Below are 14,649 nucleotides of genomic sequence, written 5' to 3' on the forward strand. Positions count from 1 at the left end.
CTTATTCTTCTTCTTATTATTATTATCATCATTATCATTATTATTATGATTATTATTATTAATAAAAAAGTCAATTAATCCAATAATGGCTGGATTAATAATTTCATTTGAAACTACATACAAAAAGAATTTAAAATTATAATAAATATAAAAAAGAATTTTTAGAACAAATTCTAATAAATGTCGCCTTGATGAACAGAATCATTTTCTTAAAAAAAAAACAAAAAAAAGCTCATGAAAATAAAATAAAACTGACCCCAAACTTTTGACGGGTAGTGTACATATAAAACCCAATCATAGGATACATAATCACCCAACATGCAATCAAACCAAATCCATTCAGAGTACAACCATTTCTCTATCTCAGAAAACTGGCTTCTCCATATTATTTCAGCTTTGTACATTCAACCATCCCAGCGAGCAGACTGTTAATTAAAACACTGTCATGTCACACACTGCCATTGACTGATTATGTCATTAAGAGAGTGAAATAAACATGCAGCTTTCCATCTGCACGTAGCTCCAGCACAATGTCCTCTGCTATATATACTTCTCTATCAGTGCAAACTCTATAAAAAGTGTGCCGCTGTGCTTTTAGTCCTCTCTAATTTGCCCAACTGAGCAGAGGGGAATATAGGATGTTATTTCAGTTTCAAGGTCATCTCTCACGTTCTCAAATTTGTGCCCGTTAATCTGGACATGTGTGACTTCTGTCAGCTCGTTTGCCGAATGTGAGCAAGACAACTGTTTAAAAGACTGAGTAAATTAACAAGCAGAAGGATTTAACCAACTGTTCAGATTTGCTGTTCTTCAGAGAGTAATCTTCCCTTCTTATCTGCAGATACGCATCACGCATAAGAACCAGGTGCCAATGCTGTTGGGGCCGCCACAGAAAACGCCGTTCTTCTTCTTCAAGAAGCGAAACAGAAGTCGGGACTAGATGTGGGACTCCAGAAGTCACTCTTCTACAATCATACAATCACACTCAAGCGTCTCCACCTTCCTCAGCCTCTTCTTCATCTTTGGTTGGTGAGACTCAAAGAGAAGAGACCATTCAAATCCTTTTTGTGAGACAAATCAATACAAACACAACACTGTAATGGACCTCTAATGGATTCCATCTCCCAACACGGACCCTCTCTGAGTGTCATGACCACTTCCTGTGTCTTATCATCCAGATCGTCTTATCACAGGCCTGTGACCTGTAAGCTATGACTCAATTCCAACCAAATGCCCCCGACCAGTAGGCCACTGCCTTGGGATCACACTGTGTGCCCTCTCTCTACTCTTGAGATGGCCCATCAGAAGATACTGCCAAATCCAAGAGAAACAGAGAGGGGAGATCAGAAGAGCAAGGGAAAATAGAGAACAAATGTGTTCAAATCAAAAAGAGAAAGAGAGAAAAAGACACCCTGACACGATAATGTTTCCCACCTGAGGGTTGGTGATGCACATATGGACGTCACTGGGCCCTGGCTTAGCCTAGCAGGACCAGGGAACAAACTTTCCTCCTGAAGGAGCCTATTGAATTATACATCAGTGCATGCAAAGCACTCATTCCAGTGCCTCTCCTAGGCCCTACAACATGCCACCGCTAAAGAGATGAAACAGCAAACTCATCCATTATGAAGATGTTTATGGGGGTCTGCTGATAGGGATAGGGATAGGGATAGGGATAGGGATAGGGATAGGTTAGACTGGCCTGAAAGAGATTTCAGCTGCTGTCGTTTGCTTGGGGCATTTTTTGGTGTTCATCCTCAGGCCACAAAACTGACCAGTGCTGGTTTGGTTACAATAAATTAGACATTCATTTATTCCCAAACTCCCTTCTAAAACAACAGTGTTAGTGCTCAGTGTGGAGAGTTGGACTTAAGGTCTTTCAAAAATGCATTTTAAAGAAGCCTCGGAAGAGTTGATATGTTATTGAAACCATTGTATCGATGTTTACATGGACACCAATAATTAGATTTTAATACAATTAAGACAATACTCTGATTAAGAGTCTACCATGTAAACAACGATTTTTGATTAATTTAATCAGATTAAGGTCATAATCGAACTAAACAGAAATCAAATTAAGACATGTGGAGTATGACGTATTTAGTCGCATTATTGAAGTGCAGTACAGACATGTAAACTACTTAAACTATTACCGTCGTGTAGGATTTTCGCCGCATTTGGCAACAGGATAGTCTATACATACACAAATGTTTGACACTATTCTTTACACCTACCCATACGGCATGCTGTATCAAATTCCATTGAAACAACACTCTTCCAGCAGTTCATACTCGCATTCAATATCTCGTGTGTCATTGGGGCATGCATGAACTGTTCCTGAATGAAAGTGAAAGTGCCAAAACGCAGTTAAAGTTGACAAATGACAAGTGAAACACCCAAAATTACATGAAACTCCAGAAGAAATGTGGATAGCGTGCTGACGCAATGACCTTAATCGAATTATGTGCTATAACATGGAAACCAGGATCATGAAAGCAACTCATGGAAACACCTTAATCATATTATTGTCTTATTCAGATAAAGGCAAATAATTCAATTACTGATGTCCATGTAAACGTAGTCATTGTTTATTAGCAATGTGCCAGTTGGTGCAATAATTGAATAATTTTAATGATATTCTGAAGGCAAAAGAAAAATATTGTGCCATGTAAGTTTGGTAGCAGATATATATATATAGGCAAACCAACATAGGCTAGTGTAATTATGTTTATATATATATATATATATATATATATATATATATATATATATATATATATATATATATATATATATATATATATATATAATGTTATGTTATATATATATATATATATATATATGTTATGTTATATATATATATATATATATATATATATATATATATATATATATATATATATATATATATATATATATATATATATAACATAATTATTCTAGCCTATGTTGGTTTGCCTGTCTGTTTGCTGGTTTTAGAGGAATTTGAGCCCTTTGCAACTGATAAATCTGGGAGACTAGTAAGTTATCCAGCTGGATCAACTGAAGATCATGTTAAAGGCCTGTTTGCACCAACAAGAGGATTTAACTCAAAAATTTGTTCCAATTTTCTTTTTTTTTTACAGATAAATATAAAAATGCAACTTTAACTTCTCCTTAACAACAGGCCATCTCTGAGCCTTTGTCAAGCTGGTTAGGCTCATATCAGCAACAATTTGTGAGTGAAAGAGATCATTCTGAATGGCTGTTCAATTTAGTGAATGAGTCAATGCAAGAGAATTCAAGAAAAAGTGATAAAAACTAAACATGGTGTCAGGAAGGCTGTTCAAATGTTACTTCATTTTACTTGAGCATTTCAATAAGCGAATAAATGTATAACAACATGAGCTACATAGAATAAAAAAAGCGATCAGAATGACTAATATTCAGGATGGTAAAAAGTTTGCGTATTCGCAGTGCTAGTTTCTTTTTTCTTTTTTGAATGACAAATTGATATTTGGGGGCGTCATTATAAACATTATAAAGGTAGCTGATTCAAGCCTCGGCTTGGTCAGTTGGCATTTCTGTGTGGAGTTTGCGTGGGTTTCCTCCAGGTGCTCCAGTTTCCCCCACAAGTCCAAAGACATGTGCTATAGATGAATTGGGTAAGCTAAATTGTCTGTAGTGTATGTGTGTGAATGAGTGTGTATGGATGTGTCCCAGTGATGGGTTGCAGTTGGAAGGGCATCCGCTGCGTAAAACATATGCTGGATAAATTAGCGGTTCATTTCGCTGTGGCGACCCCTGATGAATAAAGGGACTAAGCCGAAAAGAAAATGAATGAATGAATGAATTTATATTTGCTTATATACACTGAAAAAATTGTTTAAAGATGATTCCTTGGATTTACTCAATTTTTTTACGTTAAGTGGTTGTAAACGATTTATTTGGGCTGAATTTAAACAAACAAATTAAGTTGAACATTATTGAATTTAATTTGTTTGTTTAAATTCAACACAAATACGTTTTTGCAACAGTTTTGCATGCAACACTTTTCTCAGTGTAGAAAGATATATCCATACATGCAGATTCAGACTGCACATGCTAGTTTGCACAGCTGTTTTCTTTACATTGCAGATTTTTTGCTAAAATCTGGCGTAAAGAGACAACACAGCAACTGTTCTCACCACTAGTTATGTTTCCTTACATAAAGGTGGAAATAAACCCTTTAAGGTGCACTCTATCAAAATGTGCGGTCACACTTTATTTTGATGGTCCGTTTGTTGAATTTAAGTTACATTGCAACTAATTCTTATTAGATTATAAGTAGACTGTTAGGTTGGGGTTAGGGTTGGGGTTAGGGGTAGGGTTAGTGTATGTTGACATGTACTTGCAAAGTTTCTTATAGTCAATTGAATGTCTATTGAATGTCTGTATCAACAGATATTAAACAGACAGTCTACTGATACTCAAATGGACCATCAAAATAAAGTGTTACCAAAATGTGCCCATGTCTTTGATGAAATGTGTTCCTGACACCATTCTAAGCATTTGGAAAATTATGATAACTGGACAAAAGATCAACCCGGTGGTTACGATGCTCGTTGTGTGTAAAAGTTGTGTGTAAACGCAGCTGTAACAGAATGGGAGCCAGAATGGCCAGTTTTTCTAATGATTATCACGCTAAGTTGCCTCACTAAACATGCATCTCGTTGTGTACAGGCTTTCATCAAGCTAAGATCAGCAAACCAAGGCTGTTTAAAGAAAGTTTTTATATTTTATCTGTTGCTTTTTTGAAGTATTAAATTATTGACAAATTTAGAGATGATGATAAAGGTCTAAGACAATTGTTGATTTGTTAACATTAGAAAATGTATCAAGATGATTAATTTGAAAAATATAAATAAATATATACACTGTTTATTAATATATGTTACCGTTCGTTTATAAACTTAACTGAATAATTCAAGCCAACACCATTGTTTCAATACCATTGTTTACTGTTTATTTATGTGTATTCATAATATTTTATCATTTATATTAATAATGTCCAATTATACATTCCAAAATCTGTAAATATATGTAGACTTTAATATGATTGACCAGGATTAATAAATGCTGTAAAATGTCCTTAATTTATGATAGCAAATGCATTGACTAATGTTAACAAACTGCACTTGAATAATCGTGCCACATATTTCTGAGAAAACGGAAAGTCTTTCCTCTGTAGCTTTACAGCATCTCCATTCAGAGACAGGCTGAACTTGATCCAGCACTGGCATTAACACTGAATCCTCTGGTCCTCAACTGTCACAACAAGCTACTGCAGTGGGGTTTGATTTACTGCTGCATGGACAGAGCCTAAATTTAACGTCCTATTTCAGGGAGTGAAACACTATTCCTAATTGCAGCATGAAAACATCAGCTCGCAATTTCAGGTCGACGGTCAAACTGGTGTGAATGCGGCACAGATGAATGCGTAGAATGGGAGGCCCTTCGTTTTTCTAGCCCTTCTGAGAAGACTCGTGAAGAATATTTAACTTAAAGATGCCCACCATGTATCAGTATTTGTATAATCCAAGAGCCTTGTGTGCATATATATATATGAATGTGTTTAAAGGTGTAACTTAATATAGTATCAGAGATTAGAAGTGATACCTAATGGATCACATGATTGACTGTAGCCATCAGGCAGATGTGCCTGATATAGATCAACATGCAGTGATCATCAGATGCTTTCTCAGTGTGCAAAGGTCTGTGTTGGAACTGTATATAATTTTCACCAATGCGGAATGTTTTAAAGTTCAGGTTTGGGCTTTAGAAACCGAGCTCTTAACGGGGTCGGCAGGTTAATGTTCCCTTTAAAGAACCGCAGAAGCTACGCCAGTGTCCTGAAGAAAAAAAATGCTAATCTCTCCACATGACCACAGAACAAACGTTCACCTCCAGTCGCTCCGGTTATCATAGAAGTTACTGGTGGATTTGGCTAATAGAGCCCCATTGTTTCTGTGGTCGTTGGACAGATGGTTTATCCTGCGTGACAGTCTGGCGGTTTGGTTACGAGTGCATGTTTACAAATCTACTTTTCATTTTACAGTTTAGAATGATTTTAAACAGTCATGTATATATAGATATTGTTTATATTTTCTCTAAAGTTTAACCACCGCATGCCTGTTGAAACAAAGAAGACAAAGACGTCTGCTTGAAGAGAGAGAGACCACGCTGATTGTTGCAACCTTATTAGTTTCACATGATTATATTTTTTGGACTCTTTCCAAGCCCCTCGTATCTATATCTATCCACTGTACTTTTCCTTGACCATTTAGTAGCATGTTCATTGTGCAAATACCTCTGTGGATGTTCTTTGTTCTGTATTTTGTAGACGGAGGTTTTGATGCTGATCATTGGGCAACCGAGGAATTTCACCTACGAGGAAATGTCATTTCTAAATGGTTCCGTTGTCACCTTCTGTGTCATTTCTGTGAATAACTGATAGCCTTAACTTACCAATACAAAATAGCGTTTTGCCTGGAGCAAAGACTTTTGCAATACAAGACACTGAAAATAATCCACCGAACAAAATGAGAGGTTAACATCTGTTTTGCTGTGTTGCAATAACTCATTTTTGTTGTGTCATCACACTGGCCTACTTGCTCTCAGCTTTTAGAGAGAAAAGATATGGCAGAGCAAAGACCTGCACCTCACAAATGAGCTCGATAATGTCTCTGACACCACATATGTCTTCGTTTTTGGACTGGCTGACTTTTATCTATTATTTTTAGCTGTTCGAAAACTGTGATTGCTCAATCTGCCCATCAATGTCTCTTTTCTCACTATAATGATCGGATTTTATCTGTCAAAACCGTGCTGCCTCTTGCAGGGTTGTGCTCTATTCAGAATTGAACTGACAATGCCCTTTCATTTTTTTTATTTGCAGAAATTAATTTGAGATAGCAAACTGGATTCTGAATTGCACTTAGTATTTGGGTTGAGCTGGTATTATTCGGTACATCCCTTTTCCAGTCATTCAATTTCTATTTCACATAGGGCATAACTATCATATTTCTGTTCGAATTTAAGTTAAATGGGTAAAAATTCTGTTCAGTGCCCATTCATGGATTGAACAGGAGTGGATGGATGGATACCTTCTATTCTATTCTATTCTATTCTATTCTATTCTATTCTAAAGTTTATTCATTCATTTTCTTTCGACTTAGTCCGTTTATTCATCAGGGGTCAAAACACTGCGCAATGAACCGCCAAAGTATCCAGCATATGTTTTACACAGCGGATGCCCTTCCAGCTGCAACCGAGTACTGGGAAACACCCATACACTGTCACATTCACACACATACACTACTGAAAATCTAGCTTATCCCAATTGACCTATAGAGCATTTCTTTGAACTGTGGGGTAAACCGGATCACGCGGTGGAAACCCACACGAACACAGGGAGAACATGCAAACTCCACACAGAAACGCCAGCCTGGGCTTGAACCAGTGATCTTCTTGCTGTGAGGTAACAGTGCTAACCACTGAGCCACCGTGTCTCTATTCTAAATTGATGGACTGATTAAATTCTAATCTATTACTCATAACCTAAGAGGGAGTAGGTGGGTGAATTCTGTTCTAATAAGTCAATACTTAAAAGAGAATGGATGGATGGAGGGATGAATTCTGTTCTGTTCTATTAACTCATGATGTTAAAGGGAGCTAATGATTGGATGGATGAATTCTGTTCTGTTCTGTACCAGCTCATAAATTGAATGAAAGCAGGATGGACTAATTCTATTCTCTTCTATTCTCTATTCCAGTGGTTCTCAAACTTTTTTCAACAAGTACCACCTCTGAAAAAATGTCTCTCTGCAAGTAACACCATAATGACCAGTATTGAAATACAGTAGTGCAGTAGGCCTAATTAAGCAGCTGCAGCTCTACACAGTTCAAAAACGTGGCAGATTAATTCTTATTATTATAAATATTTATTATTGTCAGCCACTTTAAACATTATAAATAGTTTGAACATTAACACTGTACTGTGGTAAAAATAAATAAAACATCAATGTTTAAATTAAAATGTGCTTATAAAAGTTGATTAAAATGGTACTGTTATTAAAAAGTCAAAAGAAAACTGCTGTACTTAAATGTAAAGAATTATTATAAAGTAGCCTATTCATCAAAACCTGGAAATGTTCGTTAGACCTCATAAATATAAGCTGTATGTCATCATATTCAAATATAAACTCTTTTTGATAAATTTTTAAATATATCTTGCATGTATATATGACTTATTTGTGTTTCTTTGAAATCTAAACATTAACTTGTATTTTAAATATATGAATTGAATTTACATATTTAAATTAGAAATTAGATCTGTAGAGTAGGCTTTGTGTGTCAGAAAAGCAAGTGATTAAACTATTCCTGTCAACATTGGGATATAAAAATACAGGATATGCCCCAACAACCATTACAAATATGGGGAGGAACATAGTTTCAAATGATCGAAGACATAACAAACATTAGAAAAATAAAATAAAAGGTTTAGCCTATTAAAATCAATTTACTGATCACATTGGTGTTATCGTACGCGTCAAAGGGTTAAAAGTGTGATCATTTTTTTATTTTAATTATTCAGCGATTCCTCCGCGCACCACTAGTGGTACACGTACCACAGTTTGAGAACCACTGCTCTCTTCTATTCTATACAGGGCTTGATATTAACTTTTTTGACAACCAGCCATTGTGGGTAGTAGTTTTCAAACATTACTAGCCACTCACCGTTTTTACAAGCTACAATTTTATCATTAGGAAAATATATTTTATATGCAGAAATTAGATTTTGGCATGCTAAAATTACTTGATTTAAATTTTGTGTTATGTCCACGTGCCTCCTCGTTAATTTAGCTTTTTTTGTGTGCTGTAACCTTGCTCAATGAGCATGTGCAAATGGGTTGTGGTTTCATAGTGTCACATTGCAATTAGTTTTATTTCACATGACTTTCAGGGCTCAACACTAAGGATTAACCAATTTTTTCTCTGGCCACACCAAACTAATTATTTCCTTGCCACAAATTTTAAATAATGTGTCAAAACAAGCAAAATATACGACACTGTCCTCAGTGAGCGATGATTGCCTGTGTCTCACCGTGCGCCTGATCATCTTCTCATTCGGTATTTTTTGCTTGCACAAACACTTATCAGTTGGGCTGCTTCTCGGTACTAAGATCACATTTGTACCCATGTTGACAAACGGTCTTAAACTAAAATTCTAATCTTTAGTGACAAAGCAGCACTGGCAATTTTTTTTCTACCAGCCAAAGTGGCTAGTGGGGGTGCCTGTCTAACCTGCCACAGGTAAAATCAACCCGCATTTGGCAGCTTGGCGGGTGTTAATATCAAGCCCTGATTCTATTACTCATAACTTAAAAGAGAGTAGGTGAACGAATTATATTCTGTTCTAATAAGTCAAGACTTGAAAGAGAATGAATGGATAGATGAATTCTGTTCTGTTCTATTCCAGCTCATAAATTGAATAAAAGCAGATGTATGGATGGATTCTATCCCATTTTATTCTATTCTCTACTATTTCAACTCATTCATTGAAAGGTCAAGGATAAAGTAATTTTCCACTTGTTTAATTTCTTTAAAATTACATTATATTTCAAATACTGCAAATTTCTCTTATATCCATTACAATTTAAATCCATGAAGAAGATTCAAGCTTAAAGGAGTCAAGTCTTCAGTTCTGAATTTTGCTCAACCCTGGTCTCTTGAGACCAAATAAAGAAAGGTTTTAGTAAAAGTAAACCAGAACCCAGGACTCAAATTTGATGTTAACTTAAGGTGTTGGCATCACGGTGCCCTCTAACTTTGAGACACAAACAGATGCTATCTCTCTCTGCTCATCTTACGTGTCTCTTAGAGACCGTATGGCTTATCTCAGTGTAGCTCTATTCTTAGCTGGGACAGATGAACAGTATTGAGTGGCACTGATGCAGTAGAGCCCATATCAACCCTGAATGTGATGGTCTACATGTGCGTTAACTCACTGTCTTATTCCTGCCTTAGGGTTAGTGTGGTTTGTAGCAGTCCATATGTGTGGTAGGCAATAAGGTTCAAGGACAGGAGTCCTGCTGACTGAGATGGGGTTAAAGGGTGATTTTTTTTTGCCCTTGAAAGACCCACTTAGACTCTGTTACTCTGTTTCTTGTAAGCTGTTGGCTGCCATGTTAATGGACAAAAGAGTTTTATTGAATAAACTGAGAGACTGAAGCTCTGTGTCTGGTGTTGTTCATTGGGTGACTCGACTGGGTTGCCTTTTCACATCCGCAAAGGCGCCCGACACAATCCTCTACTTAACTTGATTGAATTTCAGTTCACACAATAAATCACAGATTTCAGTGTCCTTGCACTGATAATATGATGTACTCACGGGAAATACTGTGAGCTTTTAGTGCTGTATTTAAGTTTTACACAGTTTAGTCCTCATGTCAACGTACACTCTCAGAAAATGGTACAATTTTGTACCAAAGAAGGTACAAACCCTTGTCACTGGGGCAGTATCTTTTTATGGAACAGAATTTTAGATTAGATTTAGATTAGATTAGATTCATTGTACCTTAAGACAAAGAAACGAACTTGTACCATTGTAGTTTGAACCTTTAAGGACATGATTTGTTCATCAAAGGTCCAAATCTGATCCATGAAGGAGCCACTACAGTGACAGGACACTTAGTACATCAACAGTGTCAAATGTGTTCCTTCAAGAACTATTTAAAGGCATTTTACTTTATCCAAAATTTGTGAATTTATTTTCAGTCAATATAAAACATACAATACATTTGTAAACAATGTTTTTTAAAAAGTTTATTTTTGTGTAAATGCATACAAAAATAAATAACAAAAATATAAAATTGAAAATAATAGAATAAAAAAACTTTAACATGAATCAAAAGATCTATTTTTGCTAAACATTTCACACTTTTCACGAAAAAAAAGTTACAGAAACACATTCTCCCATGTACAATATTAAACTTTTTTTCTCCAATTTTCACACAATATCTTTGTAATCACTTCAAAGTTCATTTAATTTACTTAATGTCAAAATAGAAATAGAGTTATGCAAAAGTATTGTAATGAGATATGCACAATGTTTGATTAGTTTTACAATAGTAAAATGTCTGCATGAACACTGCATATGCAGAACTTTTGCCAGCTCACTTGCGTAGTGGAAAGCACACACCAAAAGGTGCGGATATCAGTAATGAAAATGTATTTAGAAAAAACTTACCGAATGTTTATTTAAACTGTCTTAAATGTTTAGTTTACAATACCTATAGTTTTGTTTTACCAATTGTTTTGTTTTATAGAACTTAATAATTAATGTTTATGAGTTTCTTTAAACATGTGCTTTTAAATGATGATTCATGTTTTAATATGGAATTTATTCATAAAATCACATTGCCTTTCAAGTAATATTTATTTTCACAGACATTGTAATAACGAAGGAGTTGTCCAACACTTATGTACCTTTTTTATGAGAACAATTGTGTGCCTTCATTTCAATTGTATGATAAAAGGTACAGAATAGTATCATAAGGATTCTTTTCTGTTCCATATAATGTACAACTTTTACAAAAGTAAAAAACTGTTTCTTAAGGAACATTATTTGTACCACTGTGTACCTTTTTTTGAGAGTGTATGCCACAGTATTTCAGACCCACATGCTGAGGAAACAGTCTGTACTGATGCTGTACTGTGCTTTTGAGGACTTAAGACTTTTATTTGTACAACAGCTTGATATTATGGCAACACCACCCACAAAAGTCATAGCCAAGTTATACCCTTATACCCATTTAGGTGCTAATAGGTGCTTTGGTTCAATGAATATCATTGATCATGTTTTCATCTTTTCTATTTTATGAAAAAATGTATGTTGTCATGTTGTTAATTTCATTGAATGCTGTGTTTTTTTGGCACTTAATCACTCAATTTCCTTCAGCTTATTTCATGTTTATCATGGGTCGCCACTCTGGCGTTTGTTTTACACAGCAGATGCCCTTCCATTCTCAACCCTCAGTGCTGGGAAACACCCACACACTCTCCCATTCACACACTACGGCCAGTTCAGATATATGTATTTGGACTGTGGGGGAAACCTGAGTACCCAGAGGAAACCCATGCGAACATGGAGAGAACATGCAGACTCCACACAGAAAGGCAAGTGGCGGCCCCAGAAAATGTTTTTAGGGGTGGCCAGAAGAGGCCGCACCAAATCTTGAGGTGGCACACACACACAAAAAATTATGAATTCAGTGTAATGTTATATTTTTGTTTCTGGTAAATGAAATAATGTGGTTTTAGTTCATTTAATTAATTATTCTTAAAATATCGCAATTTACTCCTAAAATATCAATAAATTCAATAAAATTAAATAAAAAAACAATATTTAGTTTAAAAACACTTTTCATGTAAATAAATAACTTTTCAGTTATTTTTCACATACTTTTATTGTACAGCATACAGTATATGCCATGTCTAAAATTAATGAATATTAATGAATTAATAAATAAAACAAACAAATAAACAAAAGGCATTACGATACTCACTATACAGACTCTAGTAATCTCATTTATCCATACTTTATTACTACTAATGAACAGTTAATAACTTAATAGGCATGTAATAAGCCAGTAGTTAATATCATGAATTGATTGTGACCTAAATTACAATGTTACCAAATAAACTAAAATGTGCATTCAACAATATTCATTTGAATACACTTTTCACATTCAGCACTTTTAAAATGTAAACAGAATGTCTTGTACGTGACCAAACATATGCACACTTTCGTTGTATTTACAGTATCAAATACTGTATTTACAGTATCGTTGTATTTACACTGTACCCTGTGAGGCTGCATGATGGTTTGTTTTCATCAAGCAGCCTTGTGGCCTCTGTGCTTGTAAATACAGCCCTGGTAGAAGAAAAATGCAGATGACACAACAAGAAGCTGTGAGCTGGGGCGAAGCCTACGCGTCTTGGGTGTGCAGAGATAATGAGGCAGGAATTATCTCTCCATGAACTATTAATAGTCATCAAGTCCCATCATGTCTCACTTTGGGAGAGCTCCAGTGGCCTGAAGCTGCGTTATCCTTCATTCTACTTTATTAACTGTCTATGTTGAGCAGAGTTTTCAGAGCATGTTCATTTATTCAACACATGTCAGTCTAGGTTTAAAAGTTTCAATGTTTTTCATTGTGCTCTAGCTGATACAGGTGTCGGGATCAGATTTGCTGCTGTGTTCGTCACTCCTCATTTATCTCTATTGTCGTGCAGAACATCTCCTTCCATGGATTAGCCCACATTGCAGCGAGAGGCAGGCTGCCAGGACTGTCACACTGACCCAGTCATGGGCACAAATAAGCCCTGCTGATGAGCGTATCACAGTGAGTGATCACTCCAATATCTGTCCCTTAAAAAACAGCATATCAAACACTGAGGTGTTCTTCTCGGCCACTGAAGCCTGTGTCACCACCACCACTCTAGATATAGGAATCAGAATAGAAATACAATATGCTCTTGGCCGCCCCCAAATCACCTCCCACTACATTAGTGGAAGGTGCTATAAAAAGGAGACCCTGACATCTTGGCGGAGCTGAAAAGCCCAGCTTCGGTAGCGTCAAGCAGGAGAAACAATGACACCAGTTACTGCATACTGCACATCTCTTTCATGCTATCATTGTCCTCCTGTGCAAGTGGGCTCTGCTCGAAAGCCAGAAGGATTTTGAAGATTATCCCTCCTCACACTTGACGCAGGATTTCTCTCCCTCTCTTTTTCACAGAAACCGCTTTGTTAAATATAGTTTCTAGGACATCTGGCCTTGACCACAATAATACATAGTAAATCCCTTGTGCATCACAAGATTGCACAGTTCATTGTGATACTACTTTTGCAGATAATGAAGATCACAGTAATATACTGTACTCCATAGTGTGTAAGAAGAAATTTTGAGGTTAAAATGACTTGAAAGGGTTTCTGTATTTTTTAAATAGCATAAAAAGTAATAATAATAATAATAATAATAATAATAATAATAATAATAATAAAGAATAGTTATTAATAACAACAATACCACAACTTCAATATATACTGCAGCAATTGTGGTTGTAGTAGCAATAGTAATGTATTAATAAAAAGTATAGTTTTTTATTTGGCTTTTAAATGTGAATGTTAAAATTAAAGCATTATTCATTTTCAGCTTAGCCCCTTTATGAATCCGGGGTCACCACAGCGCAATGAACCGATAAACTGATTGAGCACATTTTTTATGCAGTGGACGCCCTTCCAGCTGCAACCCATTTCTGGGAAACATCCACACACACTCATTCACATACATACACTACAGACAATTTAGCCTACCCAATTCACCTGTACCGCATGGCTTTTGGGGGAAACCGGAGCACCCAGAGGAAACCCACGCGAATCCAGGGAGAACATGCAAACTCCACACAGAAACACCAACTGACCCAGCCGAGGCTCGAACCAGTGACCTTCTTGCTGTGAGGCAACAGCACTACCTACTACGCCACTGCGTAAAATATACCAATTATTTTGCATTATTATTTCTTTATTATTATTTTTTTATTATTATTATTATTATTATTATT

The 14,649-nt window shown here is 35.9% G+C and overlaps 1 protein-coding gene across 1 annotated transcript in view; it reads left to right on the plus strand.

Moving 5' to 3' along the window:
- LOC130234898 (diacylglycerol kinase beta) overlaps nt 1-2,678 on the plus strand; it is a 174,646-nt gene extending 171,968 nt beyond the window's left edge. Inside the window, exon 26 of the mRNA XM_056465230.1 lies at nt 842-2,678. Within this exon, the coding sequence (XP_056321205.1) occupies nt 842-940 (99 nt within the window). The 3' untranslated portion in view covers nt 941-2,678. The remainder of the gene's footprint in view (nt 1-841) is intronic.
- Nucleotides 2,679-14,649: the final 11,971 nt, after the last annotated feature.

The sequence above is a fragment of the Danio aesculapii genome, chromosome 9 (assembly GCF_903798145.1).
Source record: "Danio aesculapii chromosome 9, fDanAes4.1, whole genome shotgun sequence".
NCBI lineage: Eukaryota > Metazoa > Chordata > Actinopteri > Cypriniformes > Danionidae > Danio > Danio aesculapii.